This window comes from Gallinula chloropus (genome assembly GCF_964237585.1).
Source record: "Gallinula chloropus genome assembly, chromosome: 29".
Classification (NCBI taxonomy): Eukaryota; Metazoa; Chordata; class Aves; order Gruiformes; family Rallidae; genus Gallinula; species Gallinula chloropus.
In genome coordinates, this window is record NC_140114.1 from 1593458 (window position 1) to 1615402 (window position 21945).

At 50.6% G+C, this 21945-nt stretch overlaps 4 protein-coding genes across 4 annotated transcripts; 1 reads left to right on the forward strand and 3 right to left on the reverse strand.

Moving 5' to 3' along the window:
• Positions 1-13511: 13511 nt before the first annotated feature.
• LOC311202354 (claw keratin-like) lies at positions 13512-13949 on the reverse strand (the record flags this gene model as incomplete). Its single annotated transcript, XM_084276947.1, has 1 exon — positions 13512-13949. One exon carries the CDS (start codon positions 13947-13949, stop codon positions 13512-13514), a length of 438 nt encoding a protein of 145 aa, XP_084133073.1.
• A 2267-nt stretch (positions 13950-16216) lies between these two features.
• LOC311202358 (claw keratin-like) lies at positions 16217-16624 on the reverse strand (the record flags this gene model as incomplete). The annotated part of the gene is made up of 1 exon (XM_084276951.1): positions 16217-16624. The coding sequence occupies one exon, from the start codon at positions 16622-16624 to the stop codon at positions 16217-16219; it is 408 nt and encodes a 135-aa protein (XP_084133077.1).
• Positions 16625-18563: 1939 nt separating this feature from the next.
• Positions 18564-18971, forward strand: LOC311202359 (claw keratin-like; the record flags this gene model as incomplete). The annotated part of the gene is made up of 1 exon (XM_084276952.1): positions 18564-18971. The coding sequence occupies one exon, from the start codon at positions 18564-18566 to the stop codon at positions 18969-18971; it is 408 nt and encodes a 135-aa protein (XP_084133078.1).
• Positions 18972-21238: 2267 nt separating this feature from the next.
• On the reverse strand, positions 21239-21730 carry LOC311202348 (claw keratin-like; the record flags this gene model as incomplete). Its single annotated transcript, XM_084276941.1, has 1 exon — positions 21239-21730. One exon carries the CDS (start codon positions 21728-21730, stop codon positions 21239-21241), a length of 492 nt encoding a protein of 163 aa, XP_084133067.1.
• Positions 21731-21945: the final 215 nt, after the last annotated feature.

Consider the following 21945-nt stretch of genomic DNA (forward strand, 5'->3'; position numbering starts at 1 on the left):
CTCTTTTCTGGATAAAGTAATTAAAAAATCTTGCTCCAATCAATGCCTTGCAATACCACACACACAATATATGTATATGGGATAGATGTGCCTATATATGAGAGGTACAGATGTGCATAAATAGTACCAGGGCAGGTAGCACTGCAGGGTCTCATGGTACAGAACACGTCTGGGTTCCTTATGGATCTACCAAAGGGACCCCAGGGGAGAAAAGGGGGAGAGCAGTCTTTTAGGAAGACTGTGGAAGCTGGTGGGATGGAGACCACGGGTTCCTGACTGATGGGAAGCGTTTGACTGGTGGGATGGAAGCTGGAGACTCTACCAAGTCCCTTGGTTTGCAGTGGGGTTTGGCAGAATAAAAGGGCTGGGGAAGTGCTGTGAGCTGCCCACAGCAGAAGGGATTTTTCTGAGCTGGGAAAGGAGAAATCACTTCTCTGATCTCTTGTGGTGGTGTTACCCTGTGAGGTATGGCTGTGTCTCTGCTGGTTGACACCACATGAGGATGACAAGTGCAAAGCCTTAGTGAATAAAGACATTGCTTAGCCCAGGGGTCCCATTCCCCGTTCTGTTGTTTATTGTACAACACCCAGGCACCCTCAGCAACAACCCAGTAATATTTAAATAATACAAACATTGCTAAAGTAAGTCTTTAATGACTGTTTTGGAAGAGCATTGATACCATAAAATGTGATGAGGCTCAGCACTTCCAGAATGTCTGTTATTATCCTCATTTAATATGCAAATGAGGAGTGGCTCATTGCTCTGAAGGACATACAAGGAGGTATTTGTGTTGGCTTTACGTGCTGTGCTCTGCTTCTGTCAGGAAGCCAGTGTTGGATGGGGTTGAAAACCAACATCAATACGATTTGCTGTCAACTAATATTTATCATTTTTAACTTCTAAATAATCCACTAACGTCAGTTTTACAGAACTTCATTGGCATTTGATTTGGTGATATTCTAAATAGGTGAATTTCTGAATCTTTTAAAGCTGAGAGCAGTGGTGAGGTGCAGAGGGTGGGATTCATTTTTCCTCCCTCTTTTTCATTGTAAATAGTAATAGTTGTACAAATGAATGCTAAACTTTTATAAATATCCTGATTTTTTTAGTGAAATAGACTGAAAGGAAACACTACAGGTAGGAGAAGAGAATATATAATTTTCTTCTCAGATCCAAAACTCAGTTGTACAGGAAAAAGCAGGAGGCAAAGAAAAAGTGGCACAAAATATTTTTGCCTCCTCTGCTACTCCAGCAGTGGGAATATTTACTCTGTTAGGAAGAGAGAATGCACTAGGTTTTATTTTTATATGTATGTTAGGTATATGTAAGTATATAGAACTTTTTCCCCCCCTCTAGGAAATGCTGACATCATTCAGGTTAAAAATATCCCAAACATATGAATTTGGATTCTGAGTCATCTCTGCTTGGAGTATCTGTCATTGTCCTGTCCATTCAGCTATGTCAATTTGATGATTAAAACTGAAGATCACCCCCAAAAAAGCTTTAAGACTAAAGAAGCCCCATAACCTGTGCACTGACACGTGGAGATGAGAACAGACTAATGATTCCTGACGTTGGAGAAACCAATTATATTAATTGAAGACGTGACGTGTGTGAAAAACTCTAGTTATTTAGTTTGCTGAGTGACCAAGTCCCTCACAAACAGCTGAAAATGGCCATTAATTGTCCTAGAAAGTTAAACACGTGCACAAATTGTTTCGATTTTTACCTAACTGCTCAAAATTAATAGAGAATTTTGATATCACACAGGTTGAAAATAAGAAATTCAGCTTGGGAAGTGTGAATTCACATGCAAAAGTAACACAGGGAATCAGAGCATCCCAGACTGGTCTGGGTTGGGAGGGACCCCAAGGGTCCCAGAGCTCCAACCCCCTGCCACAGGCAGGGACACCAACCTCCAGGCCTGGAGCTACACAAGGGTGCCCAGGGCCCCAGCCAACCTGGCCTTGGACACCCCCAGGGATGGGGCACCCACCCCCTCTCTGGGCAGCCCCTTCCAGCCCCTCACCACTCTCTCTGGACAGAACTTCCCCCCAATCTCTCCTCTCCCCCTTCCCTCCTCCAGCTTCACTCCATCCAGAGCAGAGAGGGACAATCCCCTCCCTGTCCCTGCTGCTGGAGCCCAGGATCCCATCGCCCTTCCCAGCTGCAGGAGCCACTGCTGGCTCATTAAAGTGAAGTTCACTAAATAGACTTCAAGAGGCAGCAGCGTTCAGTCAGTAAGTGGGAATGTAATTTATTAATAAACCTTGTTAGTTTTAGAAAGAAGGAGTCAAATTCACTTGGGAAAATAAATGAAGACATTTAGTTAAGAGCCCTGACTCACAAGGACATTAAACATTGCAGGTTTAAGCCTGTTAATCCCTATAAAATTACAATTGCTTTTTGCCATCTTCATTTATAAACCCTTTTTTCCTGCCTTAGCCCTTCACTTGATGGATTCTCCCATCTGTCCTGGGGAAGAGTTTGCATCAGAACTAACATAAATACTGGAAAAGTGTGTGTTCAGAAGAACTTCTGAAGAAACTAATGGGAAATGTTAATGTTTTCCATCCAGATGGATGCTTCTATTTCCTCTTTAACTTCTATTTTATCAACTGCACAGCTATTTCATCTCATGCCACACAGGTAATAAGATACATAGAAATAATACCTGCAATGCTAAATACATATAAATAGGGTGTATTTGTGTGCACACATAACCCCCCCATGTTTATTGAAAAAAAAGTAGGAATTTCATTTTATTTCATTAATAATGGACATGTCATAGAAGTTTAATTTAATTTTTCCCATTATATACAAAATTTAAATCAGAGCATTTTGAACAAGGGGAAAAAAATCGACTCTATTCATTGAAAGACAAAACCTTTCCAATTTCTTTGTGTTCCTCTGAAGTAGGAGAGTCTGTGATAAACTGCATCACCCCATAACTTCTCTTAAATCTTTACAATAAACTTACCCATAAACCACAGCTACTTTTAAATGAAAACCCCAATACCTTCCCATCCTGAATTTGCACTTCATGACCAGCTGAGGGAAACATTGATTTGCATTTTTAGACTGTTCTGTCAGATGAGAAGTCAAAGGAAATTAACACAGTTCAGCACAGTGAGCCTGAAAAGCTGTTCTGAGCAGGTAATTTGTCCAAATATTCTTTCCAGAAGCATCCAGACTGTTATTGCAAACCAGAATGGTGAATTATCCAAGCATCTGATGGATGATCTTAGCAGATCACCCATGGGCTTGCTTTCTCCTGCTTCCTCTTCTGCAGTCTGCTCTGCCAACCTCTTGAATAACCTATTGAATAAGTGTCTGGGTTCTGCTTCATTTCTATGCTCCTCTTTGACGTGGATGCAAATTCACATGAACCTGGCTTCTGCTGGGACTTAGGGGATGGGGCAAGGAGCCCTACAGCAACCCCTTCCCTGATGGTCTACCCACCAGCCAAAGTCCATAATTCAGCCTCCTGCACGCAGAGCTCTATTTGCTGGGGAGCTGAAGCTCCAACAAACTGGGAGAAGAAACATCCCCTGTTGGAAATCACTTCCAAAACTCCATCTCCTTGTGGTTCCTGGAACCACCCCAGTAGGTTCATCCCTTTCTCATTGAGCCAATGGTAACTTTTATTTTAAGCATCCCTTCTCCCTCCCTGTCATGTGCCCTTCTGTTAATTACAGAATCACAAGGCTGGAGAAGCCCTTTAAGATCATCAAGTCCAACCGTTCCCATCCTGTGCTGAAACAGATCCCTGAGCACCTCATCTCCCCTCTGTTAAACACCCCCAGGGAAGGGGACTCAGCCCCTCCCTGGGCAGCCTGTGCCACAGCCCCACAACTCTGCCAGGGAAGAACTTTTCCCTCCCATTTGCTCTGCCCCTGCCCTGGGGCAGCTTGAGCCCATTGCCCCTTGTCCCATCTCCTGTCCCCTGGCTGAAGAGACCATCACCCACCTCTCTGCACCCTCCTGGCAGGGCAGGGGAGGTGAGGAGAAGGTCTCCCCTTGGCCTCCTCTTCCCCAGGCTGAACATCCCCAGCTCCCTGAGCTGCTCCTCAGAGGATTTGCCCTCCAGCCCCTTCCCCAGCCTGGTTGCCCTTCTCTGCACTCGCTCCAGGACCTCAATGTCCTTCTGATGGTGAGGAGCCCAGAACTGGACCCAGCATTCGAAGTGCAGCCTCCCCAGTGCCCAGTCTAGGGGCACAATCCCCTCCCCAGCCCTACTGGCCACGCTGGGTCTGACACAAGCCAGGATGCCCTTGGCTTTCCTGTCCACCTGGGCATACTGCTGGCTCATGTTCATCCTGCAGTCACCCAACAGCCCTGTGTCCTTCTCTGCCTGACAGCTCTCCAGAGTCGTTTTCTGGCAGAAGGGCAGAGTTAAAAGAGTTGTGGGGACTGTCGTGGAAGGGGCAGAAGTGTTCAGTATGTCCTCAGTCACTTCAGACTCTGCAGGGTGCTTAAAATCACAGATCTGAAGTTAGGTCCTCCTTTTTTGGTTTTTTTTTTTTTGGGTGCATGTCAGGTAATTTATAAAATCAAATATGAAAGAAAAACCATTCCCCCCCCAACCCATGAGAATATTACAGGGAAGCAGCGCTGTGATGCAAGATCTTTTAATGAGAGTAAAGAAGCACTGTACAGAGCAGTTACAGCTTGTAGTAGTACAGAGTAGGAGTATCCAGAGAGTCAGACATTCTTTAAATGAAGAGTTACTATGTGTTGTGGCAGGTATTTTTGGGACTGTGGTGGGTTTTGGTGAAGATCAGAGCTGTCAGCACAGCGTAGGGTGAGACAGGACCATCTACTCTGGTTGACATCTCCTGTGTAGCAAAGCTACACATCCCAGTACACAGAATATCCACCAACAACAACTTGGAGGAAGAGTTGATCCTTAAAGCAGGTTGAGTTATTGAAGAAAGATGCTGAGCACTCAGGACCGTTCCTGACCACGGTCGCAGTCACGGGAGCTCAACAAAGGTAAAGTTCATACACAGGAGCTACACATCAGTATCTTGCCTTTGGTTTCCTATCTGGTTGTTACGTGGTTGGATTTAGCAGGGGTAGCAGGGGTAGCAGCTCCCATAGCTGTACCTACGGGTGTAGCGAGAGGAGTAGGGGTAGCAGTAGCGGGAGCTGTAGGAGGGGTAGCAGTCGCGGTACCCGTACAGACCCCCGTAGCCGCGGTACCCGCAGGGGCTCCCGCAGTCGTAGGTGCGGTAGGAGTACACGGTCCCGTAGTTGCAGGGGGAGTAGCAGGCATCATCACACTGGTTCTGGTAGTAGAAAGTCATCTTGGTGGGATGGAGGGAGGCAGGTCTGCAAGGCAGCAGAAGAGAAGGAGATAAGTTATGTCCCCAGAGACCGAGCTCCTAGTATGGGCAGGAGGGAGAGGAGGGAAGGGCAAACCCAGGAACCATCCCAGTATCCCTGTATCCCAGCTCTTTCTCACCCAGCTCACTCCTTTATGGCTTTCCCCCCTTCTTTTTTTTTTTTTTTTTCCCATAAAAACATTTTAGGCTGCTTTTCTTGTTGCTGTTGCTTAGAATTGGGAGCCTGGACTAGAACTGGGGGTTGGACTGGATGATCCTTTGAGATCCCTTCCAACCCCTAACATTCTGTGTGCTCCTGGATCCAGATGGTATTTTAGAGAGGATATTGTTAGGGTCACACTGCCTCTATCGGTGTCCAATGTTTAAAACCAACAAAAGAACAGGTACCAGCTCAGGAATTCTGCCAGTTTTGCCTGTCAAGACAAGACTCTGCAGAAGAAATCCTCCCCTTGTGCCAGTCAGCAGTGCTCAGCTCGCTTGTATGGACCCATGTCTGTCCCTGAATATATAGTTAAGATATACTTGCTTTTTTTTCCCCCCAAATTAATTAAAAGTCCCAATATATTGTCTGCTTCAAAATAAAGCAGCCTGAAATGCTTCAGCATCTCACAAAACAAAGCGATTCCTCATAGTGCACAGCTAGAGAAGCCAACCTTCCAAGCTTCTGTGGGCATCTTAATATCCCAATTTTTAACCAAAAAAGACTTGTACTTGCATGGATATGAAATCAAACCTTTGCTTTCAAAGTATAGCTCCCACCTATATGGCAATATCATGAAAACACAGCATCTACCCAGCAATAAAGGTGTTAGAGTAAGTCTGACTTACCAAGCTCGGTGCAAAAGTAAGTCCGGAGATGCGAGTAGAGAGCCCTGAATTTCTCTCCCTTTTATACATTTATCTGACCAAGCCTCTTGTGCTTTCAACTCACATTCATCACCAAACAAATTTCCTTATGCACGTCATTCCTCCAGTTGATGTAATTGTTTTTCTTGGTTTGTGATTATTACTCAGCTCTTGGCTTCCAAAAGCATGACATTGCATCCCAGGTTGCTTTCATGTTGGGACTTCCTGGGTCAATTATATTTGTAGAATTAGTGTGGTGAAATCTGAGTTCTAACAGGAAAGGGAAGGAAAGGTATTGAGAGCAGGACTGATTGACATTCACAATCCCAGCGTTGGAGGAATGGGCGAGTTTCGGTCGGTCTGGATTCGTTTGTGGAAGAGAGAATTTCATGTATTTTCTTGTGGAAATAAGAATCCCTAGAAAGTCTTTCTGGGTTGTCAGGGTTAATTTCAAAATTTTCAGGGTTTTTTGTATTTATTTCAAAATTTTCAGGGTTTTTTTTTGTGTTTATCTATTTATTTATATATTTTTGGGGGGTATTGTTTCTATCTCAGAAGCAGGAAGGTGTTTGGATTAGGGCACAAGTCTCTACCTCGCTGCAGACAAATAGACATGGACGTGTCCACAAGCTGCCCCAGGAATGCCATCCTGTAGCAAAGCCAAATTCCTTGCTGTGCTCTATCAATCACTTCTACCAAACTTCATCAGCCACCTCCTGAATCTACATGGAAGGGAAGGGGAGTCCTTTGTAGTGAAGGACCAGTGGACCTCTGGCTACCCAGGCTGCCCAGAGAGGGAGTGGGTGCCCCGTCCCTGGGGGTGTCCAAGGCCAGGTTGGATGGAGCCCTGGACAACCTTGTGTAGCTCCAGCCTGGAGGTTGGTGTCCCTGCCTGTGGCAGGGGGTTGGAGCTGTGTGACCCTTGTGGTCCCTTCCAACCCAGCCCAGTCTGGGATTCTATGAAATAGTTTTAGAAGACGGTGACAAGAGACCTGTAAATCTGGCAGTGATCAATAACCAATCTAAAGGTTTTCAAGCAGAAATAACGACATTTAGAAGCTTCCAGGCTTTGCACCATATGGGAAATAAACTTACAAACTCGGTCTTCTGGAGAGCCAGCCCAAGTAAGGCAAGTTTAGTTGGATCCAAAGCAAGTTTAATCGGCTCCAAAAGTATCTGCTTAGGGATTGTTTACGCTTAGATCAGAAAATGATTCACTCAGGGGCTCATTACCAAGATAAAACGAGCAGGAACATATCGCTGTAATAACTGTAGTGTCCCTGAGAACTCCCCCAAATGCTAACTAGGCTTTAACGTGACATCTCCTTAATGTTGTTGAGGTGTTTAAGTTAATGTTGTTAATGGTGGTGAATAACGCTGAGCCCTGTCAATGTGACTGGGTAGAGCAGCAACATCCCCAGTCTTCCCCGGTGACCTTCACCTCAAACCACTGCTGTTTACTCGCATCTGAAGGAAGGATAATAACAGGCATGTCAGATGTTCTGGGCCTTTCTCTAAATTTTGAATATCAAAGCCTTCATTAATACTTATTAAAGATTTACATGTACAAAGAGATTTATTATTTAAATATTAATACCACGTTACTGGAAAACGCCCCAGTGTTATGTAATGTAGCTGCTAAAAAAGTCTATCAGGTTATCCTGTTTCTGTTCTTTATTAAAGCTGTAATTTGTAGCTTTGGAATTGGGTCTCTGGATTTCCCCCCCCCCCCCCCTCTAAAAATACATCCTCTTACATACCATTTCAATGCTTCCAGGTCAATTTGCTAGCTGAATCAATCGGTGCAGCAATATCCTGTTGCATGACGGCATCGACCCCAAGAAATGGTCTTTCCCCCTCTCTTGGTAGCGTTGGGAGGGTTTGGGGATGAACGTGCTGTTTGACATGTCATAGAAGTTATGAAATACATGAAAAGGAGAGGAAAAAAAGGGGGGAAAAATAAATTAGTACAACAAAGTGCACAGGCACGGGGAGGCTGGTCTAAAAATGATGTGTTTGGTAATTCAGGTGTTTTTCACATTCTGTTGACTTGTTGCTGGTTGGAAGCAGTAAATTCCTCCCGATGATACCAAGGCTTAATTGCCCTGTATAGTTTGGAGATGAAAGAAAACTGGAGGGTGTAGCCTGCATTGTCACAGTGCTGGACCAATAATCAGAAACCCTGGGGAGAACCGGTATATCAATGAGAAGGAGTCATGAGGGAAGCAGAATGCGTTTGGTAATTGGAGCCAGCGCGGGGCGCAGACATGCCTTTCACACGCTGGGCGGGACTGGGCACCCTATAAAAACCCTGTGCTGCTGGGAATAAAGCATTCATTTCTCCTGCCTTATCCTCCCTGCTGAAGTGGGTAAGTCAGAGTACATTTAGAAAGCCTTGAGAATTAGGGAGAGATGCATCTGATACTCTTTTATCCCTCCTCTTCCCCTCACCCCTCCAGTTCCTAAGCTATAATGTTGTAGATTAAAATATTGGGAATTAAGGTTGTGATTTGATGAGCATTATTTATATGTGAGAGGATTATTTATATGTGAGATATATGTGAGATTATTTATATGTGAGATATTCTTTGCTCCCTGGATTTTCATTAACATTTGAGTGTCTGAAACCCTATCAGTCCTCTGTGTATCCCTCTTTTCCCTTAAAGGCAACGCCCTGGCACTAAAAATCAGGATAGAACAGTAGGTGAGCACAGAGGCTGTTAGACAGCGTGCCTGGGTTTGCTGTCTGTCCCTTCCCTGTGTGCTTGCACCATTTATTTCAGGTTATTTCTCACCATTGGGAGCATTGCTTTACAGGCTTTTTATTCCTTGGGGTGTTTCAGGGAATAAAAAAGAAGGAGGGAAAACTATAAAGGAGTGAGCTGGGTGAGAAAGAGCTGGGATACAGGGATACTGGGATGGTTCCTGGGTTTGCCCTTCCCTCCTCTCCCTCCTGCCCATGCTAGGAGCTCGGTCTCTGGGACACACCGTATCTCCTTCTGTTCTGCTGTCTTGCAGACCTACCTCCCTCCATCCCACCAAGATGACTTACTACTACCAGAACCAGTGTGATGATGCCTGCTACTCTCCCTGCAACTACGGGACCGTGTACTCCTACCGCACCTACGACTGCGGGAGCCCCTGCGGGTACCGCGGCTACGGGGGTCTGTACGGGTACCGCGACTGCTACCCCTCCTACAGCTCCCGCTACTGCTACCCCTACTCCTCTCGCTACACCCGTAGGTACAGCTATGGGAGCTGCTACCCCTGCTACCCCTGCTAAATCCAGCTGGGTTTAACAGGAAACAAGGACTAAGAATTACTGACCGAACTCACGGCTGCTGTTCAGGGGAGGGTTTGCAGGATGCCCGAGTCCAGGACCACGACTGAAAGCTGTAGGATCTTGGAGACCTCAGGGATTCTGTAGAACTTCCTCAGTGTCCTTCCACAATGTTTTGTCTTCCTTTTTTCCCTACTGACTTCTTGCCTGGGTGACTGTCACAGAAGCTGGACTTGACATGGGTTAACATGGCAAAACAACTTCTGAACTCGTTTGTAGCTCTTTCCCAGCTATCATTAATGAAATCTAGAGTGTACCTAGACTAGCCTCCATATGTTTCTGACTTAACTACTTTTGAAGCTAAACCAAAGAAACCATAAACCACCTGAGCTCATCTATTTAATTGGATTTTAAGCAAATGGAAACATTTTAAAATGGAAATGGATAGTGAAATGTGGCACCAAAAAACCTGGGAGGTTTTCTGCCGATACGACTCAATCTCTGTATGTGTTCTTTCTGCTTCTGCTCTCTGTATCATTTTAGATTGTGACTGTGAGCATTATTCTTATTAAAAATGTTATAGCATCATTATATGTCCCTGGGTTTTTTTGACTTGGAAGTACACAAATTCTTGCCTTGATATGTTTTATGGAGACATACTGTGCCCTGTAGCTTCTATGAATGCCACCTAAACCTGAGCACGCCTTTTGCAACAACCCTGGTAGTATCTCAGAAAACGAAGCCACCCATTAGGGAATTTCCTAGGAAGGATTTGGAAATAGCCTTTTAAATTCACCTTAGTGTCACAGTGTGTGTGCAGACACTGGCTACAGCAGCACTGCATCTTAGTGATGCTCTGGTTTCTCTTCAACTCACATAAATCTTTTGCCTTTTCCTAAAGATTTGCATGGAGAGGAACACTTTTTTTTTGAACAACGTGGCCAGCAAGTTGAGGGAGGTGATTCTGTACCTCTGCTCTGCTCTCTTGAGACCCCCCTGCAGTGCTGAGTCCAGCTCTGGGGTCCCTGGAACAGGAGAGACGTAGAGCTGTTGGAGCGAGTCCAGAGGAGATCAGGGTCTCCACAGAGATGATCAGGGGTCTGGAGCATCTCTGCTGTGAAGCCAGGCTGAGAGAGTTGGGCTGGTTCAGCCTGGAGAAGAGAAGGCTCTGGGGTGACCTACTTGTGTTCTACCAGTATTTAAAGGAGTCCTACAGGAAGGTGGGAGAGGGGCTGGTCACCAGGGAGTGCAGGGATGGGAGAAGCAATGGCTTCAAGATGACAGAGCGCAGGGTTAGGTTAGACATCAGGAAGAAATTCTTTATTGAGGGTGGTGAGGCACAGGGACAGGTTATCCAGAGAGGCTGTGGAAACCCCATCACTGGCAGGGCTCAAGGCCAGGTTGGATGGGGCTTTGGGCACCCTAGGCTAGAGACCATGGCCAGGGGGGTTGGAACTAGATGATTTTGAGGTCTCTTCCAACCCAAAGCATTCCATGAGTCTATGATTCTCTGATTTGTAAGCGCACAGGCTGCCTGCAGGCAATCCCAGATGGACTGGGGAGCAAGCCAAGAATTTGGAGGAAATCCCTCTTTCCCAAGCTCCAGTAGCTTGTCTGGGACTGGCTTTGGAGCCCTGCTCTGTTACTCAGCAGAACATTGCACATTTTCCGTTCACCTTGTTAAGTGCTGGTGAGAACAAGTGCTTGTGAGCATTACAAGGCTCCATTTGAATGACAATGACACGGCGTGAAGTTCCCAGGCTGCACAACCCCAGGGGTGTTATTAGGGTGAGATCCCTTGACGCAAGTCTGGAGTGGCTTTGTTATTCATGACTCAAGTACCTAACTGGCAGCAGTAGTAACCTCTTAATAGTACCATGCTGTAACTCAGGCTAGGTGTAAAAGAGCCAGTGGAGTGATTTGAAAGCCCTGTTGAACCCCAGAACCCACATTGTGGATGCAATTGTCCTTTGAACATACATAGAGGCACTTGGAGGGCAGTCTCATGAGAGGAACACAGCTCAGTTGTGCTACAATAGAAAATACCACCCCAGAATTCACTGAAAAACCTTTGCAAGTGAAGCTGTGGGCTACACTTCCAGCAGCTTTTGGGATGGAGCTTTCTCATGGCCTCCAAGGAGCTTTGTTCCTAGGAGATTCAGGCCTGGAGGTTGGTGGCCCTGCCTGTGGCAGGGGGATTGGAGCTCTGTGATCCTTGGGGTCCCTCCCAACCCAGACCAGTCTGGGATTCTATGATTCTGTGAAAGACCTTGTGAGCCTGACATGTTCCCCGTGGAAGCGCGGTGCAAATTGCTGTTCTACCTGTATCTTGAGAAGAAAGTCTATACATTTAGCTGGAACTGCTCAGGATTTAAAATTTTCTTAGCTAAATCTATGAAGTAAAATCTGGAAAGCTATGAATAGGTTGCTACCTAAAACCTGGAAAGTATTAAGTGCTTCATGGTGCACAGCTGATGATGTTACCTTATTTTCATTGCTAATATCTCAGTGTTTGGACAGACTTGGCTGCTTTAAGAGGGGACCTGGTTGAAAGGAGAAGTTAGAAATTTGTGGCCTGCCACACATGCTTCTTTCACTCCAGAGGAACTTTAAACTAGAAAGAAATCCAAATTTATGGGATGAGAAGGTGAAGTAACTACTTGTAGGGTCTGTGGTTGGCTGTACAGAGCTAGAGTTGACTGAAAAGCTTGATGGGTGTAGAATCCCATCCTGACTAAAGTGTGTATTGGAGTTTCTCAACGTGTACTTCTCCAGTGACCATTATTCAGTAACAAAGCACCTGACAAGAGCAGTAAGTAAGCTTTTAATGGTGTAATAACACACTATAAATGTGTAATAACACACTATAAATGTGTAAGATATTTATGAGCGTCTGAGAAAAGCTTTGAACTTCTCAGACTATCGAGCTTGGGAGGTATTATGTGGTTCTGCTTGAGAAAAGGAGCACAAAGTAACAAATAAATTCTCTGATATTGTTTTCCCTTAAAAGGTGTTCCTTAAAAAGGGGCTTGTAGCTTCTCTAACTGTTGTGTGCTGCAACACAAAGGTGTTTCTCACAAGCTGTTGAACCCCCTCCCAAATCCCAATTGAGAGGGGATGTTATTAATGTTTACAAATATCTCAAAGGTGGGGCATAGGGGGACATGGGCAGCCTCTTCTATAAGGTCTGTGGGGACAGGACAAGGGGTGATGGGCTCAAGTTGGAGCACAGGGAGTTCCCCACCAATGTGGGGAAGAACTTTTCCCCAGTGAGGGTGAGGGAGCCCTGGGACAGGCTGCCCAGGGGGTGTGGAGTCTCCTCTGGAGAGATTCCAGCCCCATCTGGACACCGACCTGTGTGCCCTGTCCTAGGGACCCTGCTTGGGCAGGGGGTGGGACCCCATGGGCTCTGGAGGCCCCTTCCAACCCCTGTGATTCTCTGATCCTGTGATTTGCTGACCCAGCTGCCATCTGGTATTTAACCCTGAAGCTCAAGATTTGTTACCAAACTATCACTGGCCAATTGGGAAAATGGGAAGAGCAAACTCAGACAATCCAAACAAACCCAGGTTGTTGATGCGTTAAGGATTCTTTAATGAGGATGGAAAATGCTACAGACAGTGGGAGCAGGAAGCAAACCAACTTGGAAACAATGAATTGAAAACACACAAGTTGTAAGGCTGAAGACAGGCACAACTCAGGGCTTGGGCACAAGGATTCTCCCTTCCTATTGCAGGGTGGGAGCCCCAGAGCCAGGCAGAGCAGGGCAGACTCATCCGTGGACAAGCACAGCTTCGTTGTGCTGCAGATAGAGGGGAGCTTTGGGGTGCAGGGCTGGAAACCCAGAAGGCTCCAGCTGAAGATCTGCAAGGTTCCTCTGTGCCGATAAGCAGGAGCAGAAATGGCCAGAAGCTGTTTGCTGCAGCCTAAAGGGGGCTGAGAGCTTCGTTCAGCATCTGCTGGTGGGAGATGAGAGGAGATGCCTGTGGAGAGCCAGGGCCGGAGCGGTGGTGGACGCCAGGAATGCAGTGAGGGGCTTAGCAGGGCCCACAGTTGCCGCTCAGGTACCTGTGGTTTCTGGCCCAGCCACTGTATCCGCAACCCCCAAAGCCTCCATAGCCCCCATAGCCCCCAAGGCCTCCACACCAGCCCCCATAACCCCCATAGCCCCCAAGGCCTCCAAAGCCTCCATAACCCCCATAGCCCCCAAGGCCCCCAAGGCCTCCATAACCACCACGGCCTCCAAAAGTGCCGCCATAGCCCGCTCCAACGCCGGGGGCTCCTGCCGAGCCCACAACACTGTGCTGGGGGAAGTTGCTGAGGATGGGCCCGGGCGTGGTGATCACTGAGGCCGGGGGCTGGATCACCACCGTGGAGTCAGGGCACTGCCTCACGCAGGGCTCGTTGACGGTGTCAGCCAGCGGGGCCGGGGCGGCCACCCCGCAGGAAGGGACACACAGGCTGGAGCAGGACATCTTTCAGGCAAGCAAGGAGCACTGCAAAAGGCACCACGGGTTAGGCAGGGTGTGGGGAATGGGCTGTGGGAAGGGTGTCAGGGAGAGATCCCCAAGGGGCTTCCAAGAGCTGGACTTACCCGGTTGATGAGGAGAGTCGAGCGGAGGAAGCTGGATAGAGGCTGGGAAGCCCTCAGCTCTTTTATACCCATCCCGGACCGCCCGGGGCATCAGGCAAGGGGGTGGTGGCAGAAACCCCAGGTACTCATGAAACCCAGCGTACAAGCTTCATGACACAGATAGTGATGCCAGACAATTATATGTCTCCTTTTTGAGGCCAGTGGCTTGGAAATGTGTCCTGCAGAGTGCAAGAGTCTTGCTAAGGCCAAATCATGACCTGCTATTACATGAAACACAAGGTGTTGCTGATGGAGCTGACCTTGCGGTACCAATAAACCCTGATCTGTCCCTAATCCCCCCACTTTACTTTGGTCCTAAAAGCAGGAGCATCTGAAGAAGTGCTTTTCAATCTTGTGTACAGCCATCGTGTCTGTCATTACCCTTTTTTTACAGGCTGGTAAACAGAGGCACCAGGAGCCTGGCAAAGCCAGAAGCCGTCCCACCTGCTTGGGGTGGCTCCTCAGTGCCCAGCATCTCCCAGAGCTTTCAAGGGTGGCATGGTTCATAGGGGCTGGGGCCATCCATAAACCTTGGCTCATTATTTGGGGCTTACAGCTCCTCCTGATGAATACACACAGAGCAGGGTGCCTGACATGACCGGACCCGCCGAGAACGTGGGCACGTGCAGCCCGTCTCACCCCAGTTACTCTGCCAGGCACTCCTGGCTCAGCCCCTCAATGCCCAGCTGAGAAAGTGAGTCCCTGCAGAGATGGCTTAGGCAGGACCACGCTCTGCCATGCACGGCTGAGGGCGGTGGTGATGGCTTCCTGGCATGCAGCGTGGGCTGGTGCGGGTAATCACAGGCTGCAAGGCGTGTGCTGGCGCCAGGCATCGCCCTGCAGCCTCGGGGCAGGTTTTTCTGCAGAGGCTTCTGCAGCAGGGCTGTGGCAAGGCATAGAAGCTCTTGCAGCTGCAGGTATCCCTTGGTTCATGTCCCAACTCTCTTGATCTGTCAGCTTTAGTAAATTCCCAGCCCTGTTAATGGCATCGGCAGAGCTGATGGGTGGGAGCAGCTCGGATGCTGTTGGTGATTCATGGATTTACACAATTTTAGGGGTTGGAAGGGACCTCCAGAGCTCATCGGGTCCAACCCCCCTGCCAAGCAGGGCCCCTAGGACAGGTCACACAGGTCGGTGTCCAGACAGGGCTGGAATCTCTCCAGAGAAGGAGACTCCACACCCCCCGGGCAGCCTGTCCCAGGGCTCCCTCACCCTCACTGGGAAGTTCTTCCTCATGTTGGTGTTGGGGATGAGAATGGTCCCTGCCACCTGTCAGAACAAGATCCTTGCTCTCACACAGTGTTGTGCATACCACAAAAGTGACACTGAAGACCTCCTTGGTGGGCATGGGGATGGCCCCAGTGTCAGACAACAGCAAAATGGGTGACATTGTCTAAGCCAAGTGCCTGTGGGGTGAAGGGCTGATGTGTGATAAAGAGATGGAAGTGTCGTGGGGACGGAAAGGGAGGTAGTGGGGGAATGTGTCTTGTGGAGCCCAGATGGTTGGGAACTCTGTGCTTCAGGGGCCATTCCAGCAGGGACCCTTGACTCAGGTTTTGGGAAGCTCAGTGGGATGTGCTTGACAAGACCCATCTGGGACTGACATCATCCTGACTGGTAACACACTGGGCAAACAGTCTGGTGCTCCAAGGGCACTACCCTGGGAGGATCCAGTAGTGCAGACCAACGTATCCTGACACTTGAGGGAATGGGGAGGAAGAGGCCTGATGAAGGAAAACCAAGGCTCAACATTGCAATGCAAGACAGATTTTATTGTGGTTGGAGGGGAGGAGGGAGATGGGAGAAGAGCAGAGTCCTGGTCAGGGGCAGCCCACATCTCCTGGCAGTGGGCAGAGCATCAGTGAGCATCAGCCGTGCTGCAGGAGGGTGCACCCAGCGCGGGTGTGTGTCACCAGGGGCAAGGGAGTGCCAAGGGGATGCTCAAGCAGGGCAGGAGGAAGGCAGAGCTGAAGCCCAGCAGACACGAGGGATCCAAGCTCTGGAGGCCGGCAATGCCGATGGCATGTCTTCCCTTGGGCTGCTGGGTCGGGACGTGCCAGGGGATTTTCCAGAGCTCTTCTTCATCGTTGTCTGGAGCCAGTGAGGGGCTTAGCAGGGCCCACAGTTGCCGCTCAGGTACCTGTGGTTTCGGCGCCATCCGCCGTACCCGCAACCCCCAAAGGCTCCGTAGCCCCCATAACCCCCATAGCCCCCAAGGCCTCCAAAGCCTCCAAAACCCCCATAGCCCCCAAGGCCCCCAAGGCCTCCAAAACCACCACGGCCTCCAAAAGTGCCGCCATAGCCCGCTCCAACGCCGGGGGCTCCTGCCGAGCCCACAACACTGTGCTGGGGGAAGTTGCTGAGGATGGGCCCAGGAAAGGTGATCACTGAGGCCGGGGGCTGGATCACCACCGTGGAGTCAGGGCACTGCCTCACGCAGGGCTCGTTGACGGTGTCAGCCAGCGGGGCCGGGGCGGCCACCCCGCAGGAAGGGACACACAGGCTGGAGCAGGACATCTTTCAGGCAAGCAAGGAGCACTGCAAAAGGCACCACGGATTAGGCAGGGTGTGAGGAAGGGGCTGTGGGAAGGGTGTCAGGGAGAGATCCCCAAGGGGCTTCCAAGAGCTGGACTTACCCGGTTGATGAGGAGAGTCGAGTGGAGGAAGCTGGATAGAGGCTGGGAAGCCCTCAGCTCTTTTATACCCATCCCGGACCGCCCGGGGCATCAGGCAAGGGGGTGGTGGCAGAAGCCCCAGGTACTCATGAAACCCAGCGTACAAGCTTCATGACACAGATAGTGATGCCAGATAATTATATGTCTCCTCATTGTCGACACTGTCTTGGACATGTGTCCTGGAGAGGATGGGAGTGCAGGGGAGGATCACCTCGTGACACATCTTTTTATAAAACACAAAGCATCATTTTAACTGGAGTCACAACACCAATAAACCCCAATCTGCCCCTAATCCCCCCCCTTGCCATTGTAGATGATACCTGAAAGCTGAAAGAGGTGGCACAGCCATCATACCTCTCATTAACTCTCTTTTACAGGCTGTTAAACACAGGCACTGGGTGGTTGGGCAAACAGAGGAAACCTTCCACACACATGGGGTGATGCCCTGCTGCATCCACAGCTGCACATCTCATGGTCTTTGGGTCCACAGACAAACCTATTAACTGCTGACTTGAAGGCTCAGGAGAACATTGGGTCGTTTTAGGTCCATTTTCATGGCCATACAGAGTAGAGGAGATGTCTCCCATGTGTGGCAAACCCCAAAATGCACATAAGGCTGTTAGAGATGTGATGGGCATCGCGGTGGGACAGAGAAGAGGAGATTCCTGAGTGTGTGTGTGGGGGGGTTGAATATTGAAGCCTTCTGCTTCCAGAGCAATGATACCAGGTTACTGTCAACTCCTTCAAACTCCTGTCTGTGAGCATGGTCCTCCATGAGCCCTCTCTGCAGGGATTTGATTACTCAGCATGGCATTGAGGGCTGTGCCAGGAGAGGCTGGCAGAGCAGCCACAGGGAGCTTGCTGCATGTGGCCACGCTCCCCAAGGGCACAGCCAGGCTCCCAGGGCAGTGATGCCCAGCTGAGTGTGGCATGGTTGGGCACTATGATCTTTGCAAGATGCCCAGCACTCTCCAGAGTAAGCAAAGTGGGGATTAGGGACCGATGTAGGTTTATTGCTTCCAGGAGTTCAGCTACACCAGCATTTTGTCTTTCACATAAGATGTGTCATGGTCCTTCCCTTCCAGCATGTCTTTCTTCTCCACAACAGGTTTGCATTACAATGACCCCAAAAAGGAGCCATATAATTGTCCTGCATCACTATCTGTGTCATGAAATCTGGCATCTTGAATCCATGATTACCAGGGGTTATTGTAACCGCCCCCTTGGCCGATGGCCCAGCTGGTCTGGGATGGGTATAAAAGAGCTGAGGGCTTCCCAGCCTCTATCCAGCTTCCTTCTCTCAACTCTCCTGACCATCTTGGTGAGTTTAGCTCTTCTGTCCCTCTTGCCTTCCTCAGCACTGGCTTTCTCACTATATCTTCTCCCTGGGCTCCAGAAGCCTGTGGTAGCACATAGTGAGGATGTGATGGGGCTGGGTCAGAGCTACAAGAAGGGTGGACATTTAGACTTGTATGCACAGTGCTCTGAGCACAGCAATGCACTCAGGACCTTGGGAGCTGGGTGGTTTTCCCTCTGGATTGGATGGGGGAGTTTTTTCTCACTCCCGTGGGCACGTCAGGCCCATGGACCATGAGGGGAGCAGGGGGGTTACAGCAGCGTTTCACTCAGGAACGTGTTTTGCTCTGATGGCTGGAGATGATGCAGAGCGTGTTCTGAGACCCAGGCTCCAAGTGCCAGAAGGCCGGGAGGGAGTTGGGATCAGGCCTGGTACTGAGCCAGAGCTGTGCCTTGTCTTGCAGCGTTACCTGCTTGCCTGAAAGATGTCCTGCTCCAGCCTGTGTGTCCCTTCCTGCGGGGTGGCCGCCCCGGCCCCGCTGGCTGACACCGTCAATGAGCCCTGCGTGAGGCAGTGCCCTGACTCCACGGTGGTGATCCAGCCCCCAGCCTCAGTGATCACCTTTCCTGGGCCCATCCTCAGCAACTTCCCCCAGCACAGTGTTGTGGGCTCGGCAGGAGCCCCCGGCGTTGGAGCGGGCTATGGCGGCACTTTTGGAGGACGTGGTGGTTATGGAGGCCTTGGGGGCCTTGGGGGCTATGGGGGTTATGGAGGCTTTGGAGGCTTTGGAGGCCTTGGGGGTTATGGGGGCTACGGAGCCTTTGGGGGTTGCGGATACGGTGGTGGGGCCAGAAACCACAGGTACCTGAGCGGCAACTGTGGGCCCTGCTAAGCCCCTCACTGGCTCCAGACAACGATGAAGAAGAGCTCTGGAAAATCCCCTGGCACATCCCGACCCAGCAGCCCAAGGGAAGACATGCCATCGGCATTGCCGGCCTCCAGAGCTGGGATCCCTCGTGTCTGCTGGGCTTCAGCTCTGCCTTCCTCCTGCCCTGCTTGAGCATCCCCTTGGCACTCCCTTGCCCCTGGTGACACACACCCGCGCTGGGTGCACCCTCCTGGGCACGGCTGATGCTCACTGATGCTCTGCCCACTGCCAGGAGACGTGGGCTGCCCCTGACCAGGACTCTGCTCTTCTCCCATCTCCCTCCTCCCCTCCAACCCCAATAAAATCTGTCTTGCATCACAATGTCGATTCTCTGTATTTCTTTATCCATTCTCTACAGTCAATATTCTTAATGTAGAATTTCACCCTCTGGGTGATCCCAGCCAGCTCCCACATGGGATGTCATCAGAGGGTGCTTCAGGACCTGCCTGGCTCCATCCCTCTTCCCTGACAGCACATCCCTCCACCAGAGATTTGCCTGTGGCCGGAGCGGTGCTCATCTCCTTTAACAGGAGCTTCTTCCTCTTTGCTGCCCACTTCCTCTCCCCACTTTGGGCTCCTGCACCCTGCAGCTCCAGAAGAGCTTCTGGGCCCCACACTGCATTTCCTGCCTGTCCTGGCCATTCCCCACAGGCTGCCTGCAGATTCAAGCCTGCAGGGATTGGGATGCCAGCGGAGCCACTCTGAGGGCAAAGGCTCAGTTTAGAGCCACATGGGAGGACTGGGGTCGATAGGGGAGATACTGAGCAACAACCAGTACCTCCCCAGCAGACAAGCCTCCATCCCCAACCCTTGTCTGCACCCTGTAGGTCTCAGGCTCTCTTGTCTTTCCTCCTCCTTAGAGGAACAAGCCATTTCTGGCATTCCCTGTGTCACACACCCACCAACTGGGGCCATGGCTCCACCCAGGAAACAGCCCACAGCCCAGTGCCCAGACACAGACTTTGCTGGGTTCCCAGGAACAGACTTTGCTGGCTCCCTGATGCTCTGACACAAACCAGCCCCCACAGAAGCCCACACGGTCACACTGCCCCAGAGCTCCCCGACACGGCAGCAGCCATGGTCACCACCACCCCCTTCCCACACCATGTCCTCAGCACACACACAGGGGACACCACGTGAGCCAGGACTTGGTGGATGGCTGAGAGTCAGTGCAGGGGGACCTGGGCAGGGGAGTGTGTGGGCAGAGATTGCCCCATCCTCAGGGGAGAGAGCAGATGTGCCAGCAGCCCTTTGGGCAGTGTAAGAGCTGATACCTTCTCTTGCCAGCGTGCTGATCCCACAGTTGGGAGATTCCTGGGGAGGGAGGGAGGCCCCTCCAGAAGGCAGGAGATCCAACCTCCAGCTCTGTGGGCTTTGTGCTTCAGGTTGCTTGATACCTGTGGCCATTTAATGGTTCAGAGAGGAGACTTGGGAAGCCTTGGCCCTGTCTCTCTCATGCCTTCCCAGTGGCCCCCACCTCGGTCAGGGCACAGGGGATGGCCAGAAGCCTGTAGAGAAACAGTTGTCTCTGCATTTCTTGGACACCCACATGGGAGGAACAAGAAGCCAGTAGGAGGAGGTGATACCAGGCACACTGGATTGGCAGAGGATTTGGAAGAGCTTCTGCCAGGCACCTATGGCACTTGGATGTGTTCCAAGTGGGCTCTGGGAACGTATGTTGGTTACTGCAGTGGGACAACAGAGGAAGCTGCAAGACCCATCTGGGAATGCCATCATCCACTGTGACTCACTGAGAAACTGCCCAGTGCTCCAAGGGCACTACCCTGGGAGGATCCAGTAGTGCAGACCAACATGACCTGAGCTTTGCAGGAAGGGGGAAGAGGCCTGATGAAGGAAAACCAAGACTCGACATTGTGATGCAAGACAGATTTTATTGGGGTTTGAGAGGAGGAGAGAGATGGGAGAAGAGCAGAGTCGTGGTCAGGGGACAGGCCACATCTCTGGGCAGTGGGCAGAGCATCAGTGAGCATCAGCCGTGCCGCAGGAGGGTGCACCCAGCGCGGGTGTGTGTCACCAGGGGCAAGGGAGTGCCAAGGGGATGCTCAAGCAGGGCAGGAGGAAGGCAGAGCTGAAGCCCAGCAGACACGAGGGATCCCAGCTCTGGAGGCCGGCAATGCCGATGGCATGTCTTCCCTTGGGCTGCTGGGTCGGGATGTGCCAGGGGATTTTCCAGAGCTCTTCTTCATCGTTGTCTGGAGCCAGTGAGGGGCTTAGCAGGGCCCACAGTTGCCGCTCAGGTACCTGTGGTTTCTGGCCCAGCCACCGTATCCGCAACCCCCAAAGCCTCCATAGCCCCCATAGCCCCCAAGGCCTCCACACCAGCCCCCATAACCCCCATAGCCCCCAAGGCCTCCATACCAGCCGTACCCCCCATAGCCTCCAAGACCTCCATACCAGCCCCCATAGCCCCCAAGGCCTCCATACCAGCCCCCATAGCCCCCAAGGCCTCCATAGCCTCCATAACGGCCTCCAAAAGTGCCGCCATAGCCCGCTCCAACACCGGGGGCTCCTGCCGAGCCCACAACACTGTGCTGGGGGAAGTTGCTGAGGATGGGCCCAGGAAAGGTGATCACTGAGGCCGGGGGCTGGATCACCACCGTGGAGTCAGGGCACTGCCTCACGCAGGGCTCGTTGACGGTGTCAGCCAGCGGGGCCGGGGCGGCCACCCCGCAGGAAGGGACACACAGGCTGGAGCAGGACATCTTTCAGGCAAGCAGGTAACGCTGCAAGACAAGGCACAGCTCTGGCTCAGTACCAGGCCTGATCCCAACTCCCTCCCGGCCTTCTGGCACTTGGAGCCTGGGTCTCAGAACACGCTCTGCATCATCTCCAGCCATCAGAGCAAAACACGTTCCCGAGTGAAACGCTGCTGTAACCCCCCTGCTCCCCTCATGGTCCATGGGCCTGACGTGCCCAC